The following is a 20,055-nucleotide window of genomic DNA, read 5'->3' as shown; positions in this document are numbered from 1 at the left end:
TGCGACACAGCAGCTGGGGAAGGGCTGCGGCGCTGGACGCGGGTCACCCGCAGCGCCGTGCCCCGCACAGGGAGCAGCGGGAGGCAGAGGCTCCCGGAGCATCCCCGGCGCTGGGCGCACTCACCTGGCCCTGGCTTCTCTCTGCCGGCCGCCAGCGGGGCTGGGCCGGGCCGCGCGGCCAGCGGGAGCAGAGCCGGGAGGAGGAGGAAGAGGAGGAGGAAGCAACCGGGCAGCAGCTCCATGGTGCCCTGGGCAGCCGGGTCTGGGCCCCAGGTGCGGGGGGGGGTGGGATTTAAGGTGCGGCGGTGGGGCGGAGGGAGCAAGGTTGGCGCCCGGTCCCGGCTAATTCCTGCCGTGCAGGTAACGAGCCGCACCCAGGCAGCGCCCGGGCTCCCCGGCCGCAGCCCCGCCGCAGCCCTCCAGCCGGGGGGACCGGTAGGACGGGAAGGCTGCCCCGGCGCAGCCCTCGGGGGGCGCAGCCAGGCGGCAGCAGCGCCCGAGCGGGGCTGGGGGCACTGCCGGCAGCCACCTGCAGCCCCTCGGGGTGAGCCAGGGACGGGGATGGGCAGGGGGCGGCTGGCACCGGCCCCCCCACAGCCAGCGAGCGTGGCAGTGCCGTGCCGGGGCGTGGAAACCCGCCGGCTCTGGCAGGCGTCAGCCAGGCAGGGTCTGGGGCATCGCGTGCCGTGGCATCGCTCTCCCTGCAGTGTGGGTCCTGGGGGAAAGGCTGCACGAAACCCACGTGGGGGACATGCCCCATCTCCCCTTGTGCCTGTGCTCCCTCCCGACTGACAGGGAGCATCCAGGGCAGGACGGCCCCACGCATGGGGCTGAGCCCGTGGGTACCACGTTGCCTGCTGATCACCGCTGCTGGGGAAGGGATGTCCTGCACAACGGTGATGCTGACGTCCATTCCCACCCTGCAGGCACCATCTGCCCTTTGCGACCCACACGGTCACCCTTGGGGACATCCCCTTCACCCCTCCCCCTCCCGAGGGGCTGCCTGCACACAGCTCTGCCTCCCCCCAGCCCCCTGCTCCTGGCAGCAGGTTGGGTCTGGTGGCTGCATTGTGCTGGCACAAGGGGCATCAGCTGGGGATGGGACAGGGCTCAGAGCCTGCCCCACTTCTGGCCAGGGGTCAGACCCACCGCGGTGCAAGGCGGGTCCCGGCATCCCGCTGTGGGCGGGCGTGGGGGTGACACCTGCCAAAAGGAGGGAGAAACAGATTAAGCTGTTCCCATTCAGCAGGAATAATTGTCTTCCTAATTACTGCCGTAATTACTCTCCCAAGGGGGAAGTGTAGGGTGAGGAAAGCTCCTTGGGAGAGGCCAGCCAAGTCAGACCCGGGGTGGGGTTTGGAGGGAGACACCGCGACTCACCCATGCCCAGCGCAGCTTCTCCCTGCCTCTCCTCCAGAGGCCCATCTGGAGACCCCAGCAACGCCCCTGGCACGGGGCACGGCCACGTGGCAAGGCCTGAGTGGGGCAGGAGCAAAGCCAGAAGCACGTGCTGCTGGCAGTTGGTGGCAGAGTTAGGGTAGGTGGCGGGAAGGGGACCCCTCCATGGGGCTGCTCTCAACACATCCCCTACAACCTTGTGTTGCCCAGGACATTCCTGGTGGCACAGAGGCTCCCAGCCCACGGGACGGCAGCGCCACAGTGCCCACAGAAAACCACACCACGTGAGGGACCTGTAAGGTGCCCCCTGCCCTGCTCTGCCACCATGGCCAGCTCACAGGGCCGAGGATGCAGAGGGCAAGTGATGGGTGCAGCGTCCACCAGCCAGACCTCCACCGTGGCGGAAACAGAGACCAGGGCAGCCCGGCCCAGGGAACGTGCCACCCAGGAATGTGGCACCTCCCAGGGCAGGCACTCAGCAGGGATGGGGACGGGCACGGCGCTGTGCCAGCACCATGATGCTCCTGCCTGGACCAAGCGCAAGGCAGGAGAAGCGCTGGGGGAGCCGAGGGGCAGAGCGGATCCCCCCCCATGGCACATCCCAGCGTGCCCCACATGGAACCCACTGGCCTGTCGGGACTGGCACTGCCTGGGGCTGGCACAAGCCAGGGGCTGTCCCTGCTGCCCACCCAGGGACAGGGACAGGCCCTGCGGGGAGCAGGGATGTCTCAGCACAGGGGAGCCAGTGGTCCCCCTGCCCTGCTCCTCTTCTCACAGGTCCCTGTGCTGTGGGGTGGCTCATCCCACCTGCACGTCACCTGCGTGTCACACACAGGGACACAAGGACCCGAGAGGCTCCCTGCACAGCCTGCTGCTGGCAAGTGCGTGGTGCCACCAGCCAGCCTGGGCTGGGGACGGGCACACACACACACACACACACACGTGTCCACACCTGGCCAGCCTGGCGTGCACATGCACGTGCACATGCACACGCAGGCAGCCTGCCTGGCTGAGCTGCAGCCCTCCTGCCTCTGGCAGGGACAGGCGCTGCCGGAAGGAGCCGGCTGGGAAAGCCCCAGCAGCTCCAGGGCCTCCATCCTTGCGACCAAAACCCACCTGCAGCCCCACGTGGTGCTGGTGTGTACAGCCCTGGGGACAGGCAGCACGTCCCGGGACAGCCCCCGCTGCTGGGGCAGCCCGTGGGACCCTTACAGACAGCGCCCAAGCAACAGGGTGCTGGGGAGGCTCCTTCCCGGTCCCCCTGGGAGAGGCAGCGCCCAAGTGATTGCAGAGCTGCTCTGGGCACCGGCAGAGCTGTGGGTAGGAAGCACAGCCAGGCCCTGGGAAGGGCCATGTCCCTCCACGTAACCATGCTGGTGGGGATCCATGCTCACCCCAGAGCCCCCAGCAGTGGGGGGACACAGGTACTGGGGTGGCCAGTCCTGCCAGCCCCATGGAAAGAAGCAGGAGGCAAGAGGCAGCTCTGGCTCTGTGGGATGGGAACCCAGCGAGGACACAGAACCTGATGCTGAGGCTGCACAGAGCCCCTTCACCCCCCCCAACAGCCTCCTGCTCCCTGACCCGGCACCGGGGCCTCATGCTCCCGGCCAGCCCTGGTCCATGGCTGTCCCCCCAAGGCGTGGGGCTGGGTGGGCTCCGGCTGGCCAGGAGGTGCTGGTGGCAGCAGGGGCTGTGGACCATGTCTGGTCACACTGTGTCCCTCAGGAGCCAGCGATTGTTCCCGAAGCCAGAACAATGCCCGGAGAGCTGCCAGGGCACCACGGGCCGCTCCACAGCGCTGGGCCAGGCAGCCACCTGCACGGCCTCGGCAGGGCCGGCCCCACGCCGCTGCCCCCTGGCCCCTCGCTGCTGTCCCTTCTGCACGTCCCCCACGGTGGGAACCCGTGCCCACTGCCCTGGCTGGCAGCACGGCACAGGGTGCCACAGGCAGCGCGCTCGGCTCTGCACCGCGGCCCACGCCGAGCAGCAGCCCCTTCACGCCTCCTCGAGCGGTGGCAGCGGCCCGCAGGAGGGAGGGGACGGGGCTGCTCACAGAGCGTGCCGGGTGCTGGGGCACGGACCAGGTCACTGGGACCAGCCTCCAGCCCCAGGAGGATTTAAGCCCCTGCCTGTGCCCGGGCAGCAGCCCCCACGCTGCCCATCCCACACCATGCGGCTGCTGTCGCTGCTCCTGCTCCTGGGGCTCTGCTGCCTCTTGGCCCGGCTGGTGTCTGCAGGTCAGTGCAGGGTGGGCAGGGGGTGGGCAGGGGGTGGGCAGGGGGAGCCCCAGGGAGGTGGCTGTGGGAGGATGTGCAGTCCACAGCCACAGGTGGGATGCACACAGCAGAAGTGACTGGGAACCCCCCCGATGGCTCCCCAGGAGGGGTGGCGGGGGTCTTGGATCCCCTTGCCCCCCAGGGCTCTGCTGTGGGGCTGAGAGCAGCGCTCCAGCATACTCAGAGGCAAGGCCGTGGGACACGGATGTTCCTGTCTCCCCTCAGGGCTCACCTAGCCCCCCACCTGGACCAGCGCTGAGGACCCCACATGTGCAGTCACCCCGCAACACCCCGCACCAGACAGCCAGAGAGCTGGCCATGAAGGGATCCACAGGCTGCAGGAGGAGAGCCATCTCCCCACCCCACTTCCAGCACCTCGCCCTTCGCTCAGCACTGAGCACAGGAATCTCTCTGTCCTCCCCAGCTCCCATTAAACCCAGTTTGTGAAAAGCACTGCTGTGTCAGTCTCTTCCTAAAACCCCACCGACCCCCATGGGACCACCTCAGCCCCAGGGGGTGGGTTGGGGTCCTGGGCAGGGGCAGTGCTGCCGCAGCTGCAGTGTCCCGGGGTCCTGCACACAAATCCTGCCCAAACTCCACAGCTCCATCCATCCATTCATCCATGATGGGCTCATTCCAATTCCTGGAGACCCTCCTGCAAGCGAGCACCCTGGCAGGACCCCATCATGCCCCCAGAGAGGACCCAGACTTGCCCCAGGGCCACAGCAGCACCGCCAGTCCCAGCTTTGTCTTGGTGCAGCTCTGCAGAGGGAGCGTGTTGGGGCTGCCCTGAGCCCTTGGTGGTCAGCAGTGGGTGCTTCTCTCACCTGGAATGGGGACCAGCTCCTGACCCCCCTGCCAGCATGGCACAGCATGGCACGGCGTGGCACAGCGTGGCACAGCGTGGCACAGCATGGCACAGCGTGGCACAGTGTGGCACGGCATGGCACAGCGTGGCACAGCCTGGCACGGCGTGGCAGGCACGACACAGGCACAGGCCAGGCTCCAAGGAGCACACGAGCTCTCAGCACCCTGTCACGCCTCCTGTGCAAACCCACCAGCTCCGTGACCTGAGGGTGTCCGTGTGGGTCCTGGCCAAGCCCTGCCAACAGCAGCTGCTCTCGGAGCGTGCTGGGAGAACGAGGGGCTGGCCATGGAGCAGCTCTCCCCAGGGTGCTCCAGGGAGCCAGGGGCAGGATGGACCCCACAGGGCGGTTTCTCCTGGCCCAGGGATGCTCTGCTGGTCCTGGGTGTGTGCCTGGCCTGAGCCGTCCCTGTGGCTGTCCCAGCGGGAGGGTCCTGTGGCTGTGCAAAGGGTCTGCCAAGCCCACACTGGGCAGGAGCAGATGCAGGAGTTCCCTGTGCTCAGAGCAGAGCTGGGACAACCACAATGGCCTGGCCATGCCAGGCAGTGACCAGGGACAGCTTGTCATGTTGAGCTGGCAGACCAGTGTGGGGTTTATTAGGAAAGAGACAGTTCTGCCCAAAATGCCATCGGTGCCCAGGACCGGCCCTGGCAGGGAGAGGCAGAGGAGGAGGCTGGGGGCAGCCACCCCTGTGCCCACCCACCAGAGACTGTCCTTGCCCCCCACACTCCTCAGACACCCTGCAGAATTGGTCACCAAGCATCATCACCACCACCATCATCATCACTGTCATCAGCATCGTCACTTTCGCCATCGTCATCTCCGTAGTCATCATCATTTCCATAGTCGTTGTCATCATCATCATCATCATCATCATCACCACCGTCATCGCCATTGTTGTCGCCATCATCATCTTCACCATCATTATCATCATCATCATCATCTTCACCACCATCATCACCACTGTCATCACCATCATCCTCATCATCGCCACCATCGCCCTTGTCCTCACCATGCTCGTTTTTATCATCATCATCATCGTCGTCGTCGTCATCGTCGTCACGGTCATCATCCTCCCCACTGTCGCCCTGGTCGGACTCTGGCTTCTTTCCCCCTTCAGGCTTCTTCCCTGCCTCAGGCTTCCCCTCGCCCTCCGGCTTCCCCGCAGCCTCCGGCTTCTCCCCCAGCACAGGTTTCTCCCCAGCCTCCAGCTTCCCCCCAGTCTCTGGTTTCCCCCCAGGCACTGGTTTCCCCCCAGTCTCTGGTTTCCCCCCAGTCTCTGGTTTCACCCCAGCTTCCAGCTCCCCCCCAGTCTCTGGCTTCCCCCCAGTCTCTGGCTTTGCTACAACCTCTGGCTTCTCCCTGCTCTCAGCCTTCCCCCCACACGCTGGCTTTTTCCCTGGGCTGGGTTTCTCCCCTTTGTCCATCCCAGCCAGTGTGGGCTTGTTCCCCCCCGCAGACACCCCCCCGGCCACTGGCTTCTTCCCCGGTGCGGGTGTCACAGCAGCCCCTGGCTCAGCCCCGGGCTGGCGCTGGTCCTTACCCACCCTCTCCAAACCCGAGTCCCACTCCCCGCGCGGGGTGACCCTGCTGGGCTGCGGAGCAGGCGCCGTGCTGGGCAAAGGGCTCTTCCCGGGCGGAGCGGTTCCAGGCTGCCCCGGCTGCGGCTGCCTGGCAGGGGCTGCTCCCGGGCACCCTGGGAGGGAGCAGAAAGCAGCAGTGTCAGCTCCGGGGTGCCAGCCCCACTCTGCCCTCCCACCCGCACCTCCCACCCACAGCTCTAACCCACTGCTCCTCCTACAGCACCCATCCACACCCCCCCCATAGGGCTCCCCCACCAGCACCCTGCATCCCCACGCAGGGCTCCCGGATGGGCACAGCCCACGGGGGTCTGTGTCGTGGTGGCTCCGGGTCCCAGACCTGGCACTTTGATGCAGAGCAGGATGCTCCCCACGCCCACAGCAGCCGGGTTTGCCAGGGTGCCCCATGGCTGTTCCTAAAGCACCAGCACCCCACATCCCACCCCCTGGCAGCCAGTTACTGGGCTGATGGTGGGCGCAGGGCTTGAAGAGCTGAGCCAGAACTCAGAAAGGAAAGGCAAGAAAGTAAGAGAGAGAGAGTGAGTGTCTGTCTGTCTGTCTGTCTGTCTGTCTGTCTGCAAGTCATCAGTCTGCGTGCTCTCCTGTGAGCAGCGGGCGATCCCACTCAGCAGCAGCAGCCTGGTGCAGCGCAGGGCTGCCCCGGGCAGTGCTGGCCCCTGAGGTGGTGCTGAGGTGGGGAAGTCTCAGGCTGCTCTCTAAATCACTTCTCATTCAAATTCTTCTCTGAGAATTTCCCTCCTGTCAGCGTAGCACCTCCCCGGGGTGGGGGCTGGTGCTCTGGGAGGGCTCCCCGGGGGGAGATGCCCTGAACCTGCCAGGAAGCGAAGCGCAGGGACAGCTGCCAGCGGGGCTGGGAACGTGCTGTGCTCTGATCCGAGGTGGGCACAGCTGGGTGGGCAGCAAAGTGAGCCCACAGGAGCTCAGCTCTAACAACCTGCCCTTCTCATTTGGGCTAGAAACATCCCGAGCAGGGCTGTGGGAGGTGGGGGTCCCCCCTCACTCCAGGGGGGTCCCAGCCCTACAGATGGAAGCTGCTCTGCCCAGCCAGAAGGGACCATCATGGCCCACCCAGGCTGCCCACTCTGGGTCCAGTCCAGCCCGTTTCAGCCCCATCCATTTCATCTGGCTGAGCTGATGTTGCTACTGGTCCCTGCCCTGGTCACTGGTTCAACTGACAAACCTGCTCCCAAGTGTCCCTGTGCTGGTGCCACCTCTGTCTCTGTCCCCAGCAGGAGTTTCACAAACCTCAGAGATCATAAAATGCAACCAAGGGCTGAACCTCACCAGGGTTACAGCTCTTCACAGGGAACTTCCAGACACACGGATTAAGACAGGCATTAAACACACACCACTGAACAGCATCAACACCCACCCGGCTTAAGACGTCCTGCTCATCGCAGGGAGGTTGGACTAGATCACCCCAAAGGTCCCTTCCCCCCCAAACCATTCTATGATTCCAGGAAAACACAGAAAAGATTCTTACAGTCTGGAGAGGGCGGGTGTTTCCAGCACACCCATACTTGCCTGGGATGGGTGCTGCCTGCAGCTCTGCCCACAGGGTGAGGAGACCCAGCAGGAAGATGCCTCTCGCCCTCATGCTGCCGGAGCCGCTGGCCGGGGCTGCGCCGGGCGCAATTTAAAGTTCCTCCCAGGCAGCCCAGGGCCGGGAATGGGAGGAAGCAGCTCACAGGTGACTTGCAGGGACCTCCCACGTTTTACTGTAATTCTGTTTTCTAAAGAGCCACTGCAGCTGCCTTTCTCCACCCACAGCCACGGCAGGAGCAGGATCCAGAGCCGGCTGCACACCGCAGGGAGAACAACACGGGGACGGGCAGGAGGGAAGCAGGAACCCCGGCTGCAGGGAGGTGGATTCTTCACCAATTGCTCTTGGCAGGAACCCCTCACCTTGCTGAAGGCTCTGAGCAACCCCTCACCACTGCTGCTCCCCGGGACAAACCATCCTCCCCAAGCCCCAGCACGCAGGATGCTGCTGGTGCCTCCCTGCGATGCCGGGCAGGGCAAGGCAGCTCAGGCTGCTCCCCGCTGCCACAAATCCAGTGGAAGGATCTGTTCCGATGCAACAGAGCTCTCTGGAGCCAAAAGTCTCAGAATTTCCAAGACAAGAGCTCACCCAAAGCCTTCAGAGCCCAGGCCCAAACTGCCAGCCTCCACTGGACACTCACATGGAGAGTGAATGAACGAATGATTACACAGCACATCTACTGCCCTGTTGACTCCAGGGCAAGGGCTTATTCACCATGTTTGAGGTACCAGTAACTTAAGCAGTACCTTCAACTTTCAACCTTTGAGTGAGTGTAAAGCCATTTAAATGAAAGTATCCTCAAGTCAGTCAGGGGTCCCAGCTGGAGTCTGATTTTGCCATTTTCCCCTCCCCATGACTGATTTCTCCTTGAACTGCAGCGCAGTCAAAGCGCAGTCGGTGTCACAGGAGAGTTTAAGGGTTGCTCTGGCCAGGACACACCAGCACCAGGCAAGAATAGGTCAGACTTGCTGGATCAAAAGACAAAGGTTTAGGCCTGCAGCTGCGGGGGTGGGTGTGTGTGTGTGTGTGTGTGTGTGTGTGAAATCAATTGTTTTGAGCATGACGTTGTATCTACAATTCCAACTGCACACCACAAACACTGGAGAGGCCAAGTGTCTGCCCCAAGAGCTTTCCATCCCGTTCACGCTGAAGCAGAGCAGGGACACGGCTCAGGGGCAGGAAGGTGCACGGCTCCACACTGCCAAACCCGTGTGGGGAGAGGGCTCACTGCTAGAAACATGCTGTAGGAACAGGTTTGAGTCTTCTCCTCCTGCCCATGACTCAATTCCGGTGCAACTTCTCCGTGAGCCGCCCGTGTCTGTGGAAGATCCCGTGTTCCACACCTGGCAGCTCCACAGCCCAGCCTGGCACAGCCCAGCCTGGCACAGCCCAGCCTGGCACCTCACAGCTCCACAGCCCAGCCTGGCACAGCCCAGCCTGGCACCTCACAGCTCCCAGCCCAGCCTGACAGCCCGGTGCTTATCGCTGTCAATCACGCCGAGCGGGATGCCCTGGGGAGCAGCCTGTGCATCCTGCCACACGCCAGGTGATCTGGAACAACCTGCAGGACTGCAGGGCCCTTCCTAACCCCAGCACTGCCAGAGCAGAGCGCTCAGCCCCTGCCCCTGTCCCTCACCTGCAAAAGAAGAAGCCAGAAGAAAGAGCAAATGCCTGTGGTGACAAGCAGCACTGCTCCTGCACCCAGTTCCTCCCAGGGACAGCCGGGCTGTGGCCAGGGCAGGTTGTCAATAAACTGATGCAGAGCTGGCAGCACAGAAGTCCCACTGCCAAGTGTCCTCTCTGCAGCACACGTACAGAGCTGAGCCCTCTCTCCATCCAGCTTCGGTGGGTTAAATAAGAGCATTCTCGTCAGCTTTCCCTCCGAGTTTCTCCATCCATGCCTGTTCTCTCCTCCAGACAACACCGATCTTGGTCGCTACCAACCTGGAGCAATCACAGTAAGCACGTACAGAGCCTGGTGCTGGGGCAATGGGGCTGTGGCTGCCCTGGTGATGACGTGATTGGCCCCACATCCGCAGGGCAGGTTTGTGTAACAGCCTGATCTCATCCCAGGTGATGCAGCACCAGCCAAAGTGGCAGGAAGGGGACAGAGGGCAGGAGCATCTTCCAGAGCATGAGCTGTGAGTCATCCAGCCTCTCCCGCATCCAGCTCCAAGTGTGGCTACCGCTGGGCCGACAGCTGTGAGGATGAGGAATCACACTGGTCACACTGGGTGGACGCAGCGACAAACGCTGAGAGACCCCAGCAGAGCATCCTCTGGAGGCACCACCACCACGCCCACACCCCAGGCTGCAGCACCCAAAGCACCTGGCAGAGAAGGAGCCTCTGTTCTCACACACAGAGCGCGAGGACGGCAAACGGGGACCGACTGCCCGAGCACCACCCGCACCCATCGGCACGGCTCCACCGCCTCCCACACCGCCCGCTCGGAATGGGGCTCCCAGTGGGCCCAGCAGTGGGTGCTTTGGCAAATCCCCTTGGGTTTTATCTTACAATCCTCTTGGAACCAGCAAGGAAAAGCATTACCAACAGAAGAGCAGCGTGGTTTTCAGCGTCGCTCTGCAGCTGAGGCAGAGCAGAGCTTCTTGCTGATCACAGCAGAGGGTAAGAAGGTCCAGAAAACATCGGGTTGTTTTGGCTGTTCTGCACAAGTTGGGGAAAGGCTGGTTTGGAGCCTTGCCTCAGAGAAACAATGAGATTCCAGGAAGATGAGAGACTGCGGGGAGAAGACACAGAGCCGCTGTGATTGGAGCAGCAGTCAGTTTATTTTTCTATTTACGGGGTAGAAAATAATGTCAGAAAGAACACCCAGCTCCTGGGAGCACAAACATCTGCATGTTTGCAGTCTGAGCCTCCCCGGTCTCCTGGGCAGGGTCAGTGTGTGGCTGGTTTCATCCAAGACGGGCCCTGTTCCCAGGAGACACACGTTGTGAGGCTCAACCACCGCCCATCGCTCCTTCGCCCATGGAGCTGCACTGTCCTTAGAACTAAGGACGTCTCCATTGCTGGGTGTTCTTACCTGACCTCACACCCGTGCAGGGATGAGTGTCACAGTGTTGCCTGGCTGGGGTCTGCTGGAGGAGGGAGCTAGGGGTGGGTTCTGCAAGCAGCAGCCAGAAGCTCTCTGCAGCCCCACAGAGCAAACACCAGCCGACTCAGGGCTGGAGTTGTTGCTGACCAAGGCCAAGCCCATCAGCGACGGTCACAGCGCCTCTGGGAGTCGCAGCCAGGAGAAGAAACAACCCGCAAGCAGCTTCTCTGTGCCCCCAGAGAAGGGAGCAGGAAGATGTGAGGAGCTGTGCAGACACAAAGGGCAGGGAAGGGGGCAGGAGGCGCCCCAGGTGCCAGCAGAAAGATGCCCTTGCAGCCCCTGGAGACACCCATGGTGGAGCGGGTGTCCCCCCCAGCCCACGGAAAGGGCCCAGACCCCACCTGCAGCCCGTGGAGAGGCCCCACGTTGGAGCAGGGGGAGACAGACAGGAGCTGCTGTGACCCGTGTCAGAGCCAGCCCCTGCAGCCCGTGGAGGGAGACAGAGACACAGAGGTGAGCAAGGGAGAGATCCACACATCCAGGTTTGCTGGGGGGGCTTGTGGGTCCATCATGGGGGACCAGGCTGGAGCAGTCTGGGCCTGAGAGACTGAGAGACATCCTGTGATTGCTGACTGCACCCACAGCAGTGCCCCACGCTGGGGCAGCTGGTGAGGAGCTGAAGCCCCGTGGGAAAGGACTCACGGTGGAGAAGTTCCTGGAGTGTCTGCTGTGGGTGGGACCCCACGGTGCAGCAGGGGAAGGGGGTGAGGAATGCCACCCCCCTCCCAGCTAAGAAGGAAAACAACTCCTGAGGACCTGACCCAAACTCCCATTCCCCCAGTCCCTGCCCCTCCCCGTGCCACAGTGGGGGGAAGAAGGGAGCGAAATCCTGGCTGGAGTCTGTAAGAAGGGAAGGGTGGAGGGAGCTGCTTTAAGCTCTGGTCACACTTATCACCTGATTCTGGTGTCACTGGGGGTGCAGGGCAGTGAGAGTTTTCTTTCCTTTATTCTGTGTGGGGTCTGTTGTGCCCGTGCTGCTGATTGCAGCCGATCTCTCCCTGTCCTTATCTCCACTCCTCAGCCTCTCCCTATCTATATTCTCCCTTGTCCAGCTGAAAAGGGGAGCTGGACCGACTCTGGGGGGCATCCGGCCTCCAGACAGGGTGAAACCGCAGCAGAAAGGGGGAACAACCCGCTGGGGGGGCCGGGGGCGCACACGGGGGTCCCAGCGGGGGCTGCCCTCGCCACTCCCCTCAGCGCCCAGCCCGCGGGTCGCCCGTCAGCGCTCGGTCCGCGTCCCGTTTCCGGGGCAACCGCGCCCGTCCTGCGCGGCTCGCGGGGGGGACGGCGGTGTGGAGACCCCGCTGCGGCCTCGGGACGGGACGCGGGTTCTGGCAGGGGAGCGGCGCAGGGACGATGTCCCGCTGCCCGTGCTGCGCGCCCGCGGAGCAGAAGGTGAGAGGGAGAGGCCGGGCCCGGGGCCGGGGCAGGGACAGGGGCAGGGACAGGGACAGGGACAGGGACAGGGGCAGGGACAGGGGCAGGGACAGGGACAGGGACAGGGACAGGGACAGGGGCAGGGACAGGGGCCGGGGCAGGGACAGGGGCAGGGACAGGGACAGGGACAGGGGCAGGGGCAGGGGCAGGGGCAGGGACAGGGACAGGGACAGGGACAGGGACAGGGGCCCCGCCAGCCGGCGGGCACCGCGCTCCCGGCGAAGCGCCCGCGGCCCCGGCAGCGTCCTTGGCCGGGCTGGGCGGGGCTGGGCGGGCGCAGGGTGTCCCCGCCCGGGGCGGGGCGGCTCCGGGGGCCCGGCCCACCCGCATCGCTGTAGGATGCGGGACCGCGCGGGCCGATGACGCGCCCGGGTCCGCTGCTTCCGGACGCGGAGCCGGGCGCGGAGCCGGGAGCGGGGCCGGGGCCGCCGCCATGGGCGCTGCCCGCGATGCGGAGCAGCAGCCGGGGCCGCCGGGCGAGGAGGGTCCTGGGGGCGCCGAGGAGCAGATGGTCGGCACGGTGAGGCGGGGCAGCCGGGGCCGGGCGGGGGCCGGGCGGGCCGGGCGGCGGCTGACGCGTGTGTCCCGCAGAGCCCGTGGAACATCATGATCAAGCACCGGCAGGTGCAGCGGCGCGGCCGGCGCTCGCAGATGACAACCAGGTACGGGCGGGACGGAGCGGGGGGAGCCCGGGCTGGCCGGGCCCGGGGCGGGAGGTTGAGCAGCGGGGCCGGGCCGGGCCGGGCCGGGCTGGCCGGACTGGGCAGCAGACGGGAGGGAGGATCTGGGATAGCCCAGGCTGGGGGGGAGGGGGGGTCCCGCACCCCCTCCCCGCTGAGTCCTCTCCCCTCAGTTTCACAGACCCGGCCGTGTCCATGGACCTGCTGCGGGCTGTCGTGCAGCCCAGCATCAACGAGGAAATCCGGGCTGTCTTCAACAAGTACATGAAGGTGAGAGGTGTGGGGACAGGCCCTGCCGCCCCGTCCCCACGCAGACGGCTCGGTGCCCTGCCTGTCCCTCCGGGGCACTGCCTGGCCGCTCAGGCTCTGACCCTCCCCTGCTGCCTCCTCCCCAGTTCTTCCAGAAGGCAGCCGTCAACGTGCGTGACAATGTTGGGGAGGAGGTGGACCCCGAGCAGCTCATCCAGGAGACTTGTCGGAGCTGCCTGGAACAGGTGGGTGCTGGCGAGGGGCTCCAGTGCCTGCGCTCGGTGCCTGGCTGAGCAGAGCAGCCCAGCAGCCCAGGACACATCCCTCCCAAAGGGTTTGCCGTCAGTCAGGACGCACACACAGACACACCTGCAGCCCCTCTGTGGTTCCTGTGCTTGGCTTTGTCCCCACCGTCAAGGGCAGAGCCATGAGGGTCAGACAGCCCATGCTGCTGCTATCAGCACGAGCTTTTGCACAGACCAGTCCCCTGGCACCCGCTGGAGAGTGGTGCTGGGGTGGGCTTTTCTTCTTGCCCCAGTTGCCCAGACTGTCATGCTCAGGCTGTGCTTTTGCACCTCGCCATCTGTGAAAGCGCTGCGTGGCAGCAGCCTGAAAGCAGAGCTGTCACAGGGCTTCTGGGCAGGTCATGAAGGTGGGGTTGGTTGACAGGCCCTTCTCTGGGCTAAGAACCAGGTAACCCTTCTTTCTTTTCCTACAGGCCAAACTGCTGTTCTCTGACGGCAAAAAGGTTGTTCCCAGGGTTCCCCATGAGCAGGTGGCACCAAAGGTAAAAGTTCTTCTTGTTCCCAGAGGCTTGAATGACTTGTAGGAGCTGGGAGAAAGAGGAGAAGGGCTGGAATTGCTCTGTTCTCTGCCTTTTCTTGCCCACCAGCATGCTGGCAAGGAGGCAGAGCTGGGCTCAGGGCAGGAGGGAAGGGTACCCCCTGGCGCTGCTGGTTGCAGCTTGATGCTTCTCACCGAGGTGGAGAGGGGTCAGCATTTCCCTGCACGCTCTTGCTCTCCACCTTGAATGTGGCAGGAGAGAGAGCACCTGGCTGGGCGCGTGGAGCCCTGTGTGGCTGGGTGGGGAGAGGGGCCCTGCTCATCCTGTCGCTGTGTCTCTCCCAGCGTGCCCGACAGATGGACGACGAACCGAATCGCAGAGGCAGCCCCGTTCCCAAAAAGGTAGGAGGGGGGTTGGCACAAGGGGCTTTCTGGTTTGGGAAGTCAGTTCCTCATGCCTGCCCAGTGCACAGGCCGCTTCTGGGGAGCCTCAGAGGTGCTCACTGTCACGCCAGCCAGCACTTCTGCTTGTGCCAAAGAGAGGGGAGGGGATGGGCGACAAGGGGGTTCTCTCAGACACTGAAGGATTCCTCCCACACAGAGGAAAGGGCGACCTCCAGGACAGAGTCTGTTGAATGATCGTGGGGTCACCGGAATGGCCGCGTGAGTATGTGGGTGCTGAGCTGGAGCCCCTGCTTTGGGAGAGTGGGAGGGAAATGAGGCTGCCCACATGGGCGAGTACAGAAACCCTGGGGTCTCCTTCCCCTCCTGCAGAAAGGAGGACTGCCAGAATGGGGGCAGAAGGGGTTTAAGTTGAGCTTTTCCCCCTCCGGGAGGTAAAGACCTTCAAGGAAGAAGATTTAAAAAGGCACAAAGAGTATGAAGGTCCAGAGAGACTATTGAGTGGTGGTGGGATCTTGGCAGAGGAGAGGACAGTGTGCAGCAAAGATGAGGGTCTGGAGCTGGGCACCGTGGGGGAAGGGAGGGTGTGAAGGGAAAGTGGATCTGGATGGGCTGGGGCTCAGTCCCTGCACAGCAGTGACTGTGCTGGTGCTGCAGGGACTTGTTCTCACTGTGTTTTCCTTCCCCTCAGGTTGAAAATCAAAGTCTCAGAGCCTGTGAAAAGGGATGGACCAAAGGTATTGTCTGGTTGACACAGCTGGGCTCACCCTCTCCTCCCCTTTGCTTTGCTAGCAGAGCCCCACTGCTGAGGACAGCACTGAGCTGTGGTCTGCTCCAGTGGGCCCCTCCAGGGCTGGAGAGAAGCAAGAAGAGGAGCAAAGTACTTGGAGGCCTTTGCTTGTCTCCCCAGGCACTGTAGCCTGTAGCTCTGTGGTACGGTGCCGCTCTTAGGAGACCTGAGGAGAGCAGTAGTAGCCAGAAGGATCCCACAAGTGTTTCCCACGATGGAAACTGCTTAGATCAGCCCAGGAGGAGTGTAACTTCCCTCCTCTGGGGAAGTCTGGTCTGTGGCCAGCTCCCTCCCTCCCAGGCTGGGGGCGGTTCTGAGGTTCCCCATCAGAGACCTGAGGCTCGTGGAACGTGGGCTGGCACCAGCTTTGCTTCTAATGTTGCCCCTTTTCCAATTGCTCTGTAGTGGGATCCAACCCGGCTGACTGAAACCACAACCTTTGTGCTGGGATCTCGAGCAAACAAGTAAGGAATGGCCCTGTCGGTGGAGGGTGGTGTCTCCGAGCAGCAGCCCGTAGGACTCCTCCAGTCACTTCGTTTCTCTGCCTTGAGAGCAGCAGGGAGGGTCTGGGGAGGAGAGGAGGTGTCCCTGTACCGCTGTGGCCTCCCTCTGCCCAGGTGTAACAGCCCTTGTGTTCCTCTTTCAGAGCTCTCGGGATGGGAGGAACAAGAGGCCGGCTCTACATCAAGCATCCCCACCTCTTTAAGGTCAGATGCAGGACACCTTCCTCTTTTGGGGTGTGCTCAGGAGCGGTTTCCAATGGGAACTGGGGAGCGTGTGCTCTGGCTCGCTTCTTTTCTTCCTCCCCCCACGCCCTTGTTCGCTGTGTTGGAGCCTGTACAGACACCATGGCAGTGCAGGGGGCTCGGTGCAGCCCCCGAGGCGGTGGGTCTGCCCAGAGCCAGGCCTGGAGGCTGGAGGGACAGCCGGCAGAGCTGAGCTGCAGCCCCTGGCTCCCCGCTGGAGGGGAGCGCCGGAGCGGGGCGCAGCAGGAGGGGGGTCAGAGCGGGAGGTCTGTTGCCGGTGTTCAGCCAGGTCCTTGCTGCTTTATTGCAGTACGCAGCCGACCCGCAGGATAAGCACTGGCTGGCAGAGCAGCAGCACATGAGGGCTACTGGGGGCAAGATGGTGAGTACGCCTGGGCTCCGGCCGCCGGCGGGGACCGCAGAGACCCCCCGCCGGGCTCGGAGGGCGAAGGAGCACGAGCCAGGCCGCAGGCAGCCAGCGCTGTGCCGGGGCTTTGGCAGGAGGCTAGGCAGGGCTGCCCGGGGTACCGCGGAGCTCTGTCCGCTGCCATCAGGGCTTTGGGAGCACACGGGAGCCAGCAGCACGGGCCAGGAGGTGCAGCTGGCTCCTGTGGGGAGCAGCGGCTGTGCTGGCCAGGGATGGGGGACGTGGCAGTGCCCTCCCCGTCCGCTGTGGGTGCTGGAGGGGGGGTGTGGCAGCCCTGAGGTGTCCCCCTCCTTTTGCTGCAGGCCTACCTCCTCATTGAAGAGGACATTCGGGATTTGGCTGCCAGTGATGATTACAGGTGAGGACCAAAGCAGAAGGGCCTTGTACACCGCCACGCATGGGGCTGCTGCCCCGGGGGTCTCCAGAGCACCCACCAAGGCTGCTTTGCTGGAGAGCTGCTCCACGGTGGGGGGGGGACCTGCCCGGCACGTGGGGCTCCATGCTGGCTGGGGGTCTGTGGTGGCTCCTGGGATCCCTCTGCCTCACCCCCCCTCTCCCCAGGGACTCTGTGGACCTGCGGCTGGAGGAGCTGAAGCCCTTTGTCCCCCCGGCGTGGATGACGGAGAAGATGCAGAAGTACATGGAGGCACTGCGCGGGGGCGGGGATGCGCCGCCGCTGCTGCCCCCCGAGGGGCCCCTCGAGTCCTGAGGCCCCACTCCCCTGAGTTGTTGGTTTTTTTCCCCCCTTTTTCTTGTTCAATAAAGTCGTTTCGCGTCGCTTCCGCCGGCTCCCTGGGGTTGGTGTGTCTGGCCCTTTAAGGGCTCGCGCCCGGCAGTTACCGCGGCGGTCGCATCCTCGGCGAGCGGCGATTGGCTGGCTTGAAGGGGGCTGCGCGCTGATTGGCGGGGGCGCCGCACGTGGCACATTCAAACGGGGCGCGGGAGCGAGGCGGGACCGGACCGGACGGGGCGGTTGTCTGGGGGACGCCGCGTCCCGCAGCGGGAGCGCTCGCAGCCGAGCCCAGCACAGCCGGACCCAGCACAGCCAAGCACAGACGAACCCAGCACAGCCCGGCCCGGCGCCGGGAGAGCCGCAGCGGGTTCCGCGCCCGGTGCCGAGGGGAGCCCGGTGCGGCGCCCGGGAACCGTTGGGCAGCGGCGGCTGGGGGCGGGCGCGGCGCCCGGTGCCTCCCGGGACTCGCTATGGCCTCGCAGAACGCCGACCCCGCGGCGGTGCCCAGCGCAACCGCCCGCAAAGCAGCTGAGACGGGGGCCACGGCGGCCCGCGGCGCGGTGGGGAAGAGGTGAGCCGGGGCCGGGGCCGGGGCCGGGGCCGCTCCGCGGGGCCCGGCCGGTAACGTGTGTTTCCCCCGCAGGCTGCAGCAGGAGCTGATGGCGCTCATGGTGAGTGGGGTCCCGGGGCCGAGCCTGGGCGGGGGATGCCGGGGCCGAGTCGGGGGTCCCGGGCCGCCCTGACGCGCTGTCCCCGCAGATGTCCGGTGACAAAGGCATCTCCGCCTTCCCCGAGTCCGACAACCTCTTCAAGTGGATCGGGACCATCGACGGCGCCGCCGGGACGGTGAGTGGCCGGGACCCGTGGGCTGGGGGTGGCCTTACCCCTCCCTGAGCCCCCCCTCCCCCCCCTCCCCGTCCTCCTCCTGGCTGGGGCTCCCCTTGTTCCCCGGGGCTGGGGCTGCCCAGACCCCGCGGGTTGCGGCCCCCGCCCCTGACTCCTGCCCCCAGGCCTACGAGGAGCTGCGGTACAAGCTGTCGCTGGAGTTCCCCAGCGGGTACCCCTACGCTGCGCCCACGGTGCGGTTCCTGACGCCCTGCTACCACCCCAACGTCGACACCCAGGGCAACATCTGCCTCGACATCCTCAAGGACAAGTGGTCAGCCCTCTACGACGTCCGCACCATCCTGCTCTCCATCCAGAGCCTGCTAGCAGGTGGGGCCCGTGGCCGTGCTGGGGGGGTGCTGGGGGGGAGCAGGTATCGGTGCTGGGGCTGCTTTTCCCCAGTACAGTGCTTGGGGGGGTTGGTGCTCAGGGGTCTGGGCCACCCCGCCCGCTAACCCAGACCCTGTCCCTAGAGCCGAATATCGAGAGCCCCCTGAACACACACGCCGCTGAGCTCTGGAAAAACCAAGTCGGTGAGTGCCTGGGGTGGATGCTCCCCTCCCTCTTGGGTGCACGACAGCACAGGCCCCCAGCCCTGCTGCGTCCTGTGGGCGTGCAGCGCCTCAGCCCCGTGCCCTCCCCTCTCTCCTCAGCCTACAAGAAGTACGTGCGGGAGACGTACGCCAAGCAGGCCAAGAGCCAGGAAACTTGACCCACGCTGTTGCTTCTCCTCTCCCCGTCACACTTTGGGTCTCTGCCCGCTCCCTGTCCAGCTGCTCCCCTGGCATTCTGTATCATAGGCTGTTTTTAAGTTAATTTTGCAGTCCGAGTCACGGTTAATGTATAAATAAATGCTTGTTTATAACTCGGGGGGGTTGTTGCAGCCTGGCACCCTGTGAGTGCCCAGCTCCTGTTGTCCCCTCTGCAAGCATGGGCAGGAAGGGAGGGAAGCTGATCCCCGCAGGGTAACAAAGGCTTTATTAACCCTTGGGGCACCCAGAGTTTAGTTCCTTCCATAGGGTTGGGGGGCAGCCCCCAACACTCCCTGCCTGGATGTGGAAGGGTACACAAGGACCCAGCCCCTGCCCTGTGATGCCTGAGTGAGCTCTGTCCTTCCTTCCCCATCCCTGTCAGAGCACCCTGCAGCAGGGCCCGGTGCAAAGCCCCCCGCAAGCCGCCCTGGGCACGGGGGCTGCACTGCCCCCCGTTGCCAGGGGCTGCGTGGCTTCCACTGTCCACAGCGGGATGTTGGCTCTACTCTCCATCTCCAGCAGCGTGGCCCTGACCTGCTCGATCTCCTCCTCCAGGCTCGGGGCAGGCGGGGGCTGTGCAGACCCCCCCCCTCGCTGGTTCTCCTTGCGGCTCGATGGCCCCCGGCCCCCCAGCCCCGTGCGCAGCAGGGCCGTGCTCCCCCCTTCTGTGGAGAAGAGCTGGCAGAGGTGGTGGGCTCGGCGCAGGTCCTGCAGGAAGAGCTCTAGGGCGGAGAGGAAGACCACCCACAGCCGCTCCAGTTCCCGTCGCTCCTCAGGGCTCGCTGGCCCCCGCTGCAGCCCCGCCAGCAGCGCCCGCTGCAGCCCTGCGGGACGGGGGGCACTGAGATGCCGTGGCCCTGGCACCCCTCCAGCAGCCCTTGCTGGGGACACGCACACGCCACGCGCGGTGGCCGCTGCCTGTCGCAGCAGCCCCCTCCTTACCCGTGCTGAGCTCGCGGGCCTCGGCGCTCCTCCTGCCCCGCTCCTCCCGCAGCCGGGGCCCGTCTGTGCTGCCCCCGAGCTGCAGCACCAGCTGCCGGTGCCCGGCCGTGGCCTTGCAGAAGGTGGCCTGGGCTGCGGCGCATGCCCCTGCTGCCCCCTGTGCGTGGGCTGTCTCCCTCCTCCCCGGTGCCATCGTGCCCTGTCCCTCGGGGCAGTGGCAGCACCCCCGCAGCAGCCGCTGGCTCTCAGGAGGCTCCGTTTGTGCTGGAGCACCGCAGGGATGGGAGAGACGTCGGGCTGTGTCCTGCTAGCTGCACAGTGCTGGGCTGCTATCCCCACGGATGCTGGGTGTTTCTGGGCCCCCCCAGCAGGGGGAGGGTGCCCCTCATCCCGCCCCTGACAGAGCTCCTCCCCATCCAAGCTTCTGTGAGA

At 64.8% G+C, this 20,055-nt stretch overlaps 3 protein-coding genes across 3 annotated transcripts; 2 read left to right on the top strand and 1 right to left on the bottom strand.

Moving 5' to 3' along the window:
* Window positions 1-12,608: 12,608 nt before the first annotated feature.
* DNTTIP1 (deoxynucleotidyltransferase terminal interacting protein 1) lies at window positions 12,609-17,093 on the top strand. Its single transcript, XM_084271754.1, is given in 13 exon segments — window positions 12,609-12,752; window positions 12,755-12,896; window positions 13,088-13,184; window positions 13,310-13,408; window positions 13,882-13,950; window positions 14,292-14,348; window positions 14,548-14,609; window positions 15,040-15,085; window positions 15,544-15,602; window positions 15,785-15,845; window positions 16,195-16,266; window positions 16,614-16,669; window positions 16,873-17,093. Coding segments are annotated over 13 exon segments (1,053 nt in total). The 5' UTR covers window positions 12,609-12,667; the 3' UTR covers window positions 17,021-17,093.
* Window positions 17,094-17,344: 251 nt separating this feature from the next.
* On the top strand, window positions 17,345-18,728 carry UBE2C (ubiquitin conjugating enzyme E2 C). The gene is made up of 6 exons (XM_084271764.1): window positions 17,345-17,615; window positions 17,688-17,715; window positions 17,804-17,890; window positions 18,055-18,259; window positions 18,403-18,462; window positions 18,583-18,728. Exons 1-6 carry the CDS (start codon window positions 17,515-17,517, stop codon window positions 18,639-18,641), a joined length of 540 nt encoding a protein of 179 aa, XP_084127890.1. The 5' UTR covers window positions 17,345-17,514; the 3' UTR covers window positions 18,642-18,728.
* Window positions 18,729-18,804: 76 nt separating this feature from the next.
* Window positions 18,805-19,926, bottom strand: LOC311197915 (regulator of G-protein signaling 9-binding protein-like). The gene is made up of 2 exons (XM_084271759.1): window positions 19,624-19,926; window positions 18,805-19,505 (listed from the first exon to the last, which is right to left on the bottom strand). Exons 1-2 carry the CDS (start codon window positions 19,814-19,816, stop codon window positions 19,060-19,062), a joined length of 639 nt encoding a protein of 212 aa, XP_084127885.1. The 5' UTR covers window positions 19,817-19,926; the 3' UTR covers window positions 18,805-19,059.
* Window positions 19,927-20,055: the final 129 nt, after the last annotated feature.

Source organism: Gallinula chloropus, assembly GCF_964237585.1.
Source record: "Gallinula chloropus genome assembly, chromosome: 16".
NCBI classification, from domain to species: Eukaryota; Metazoa; Chordata; class Aves; order Gruiformes; family Rallidae; genus Gallinula; species Gallinula chloropus.
This window is presented reverse-complemented; position numbering and strand designations above follow the sequence as displayed.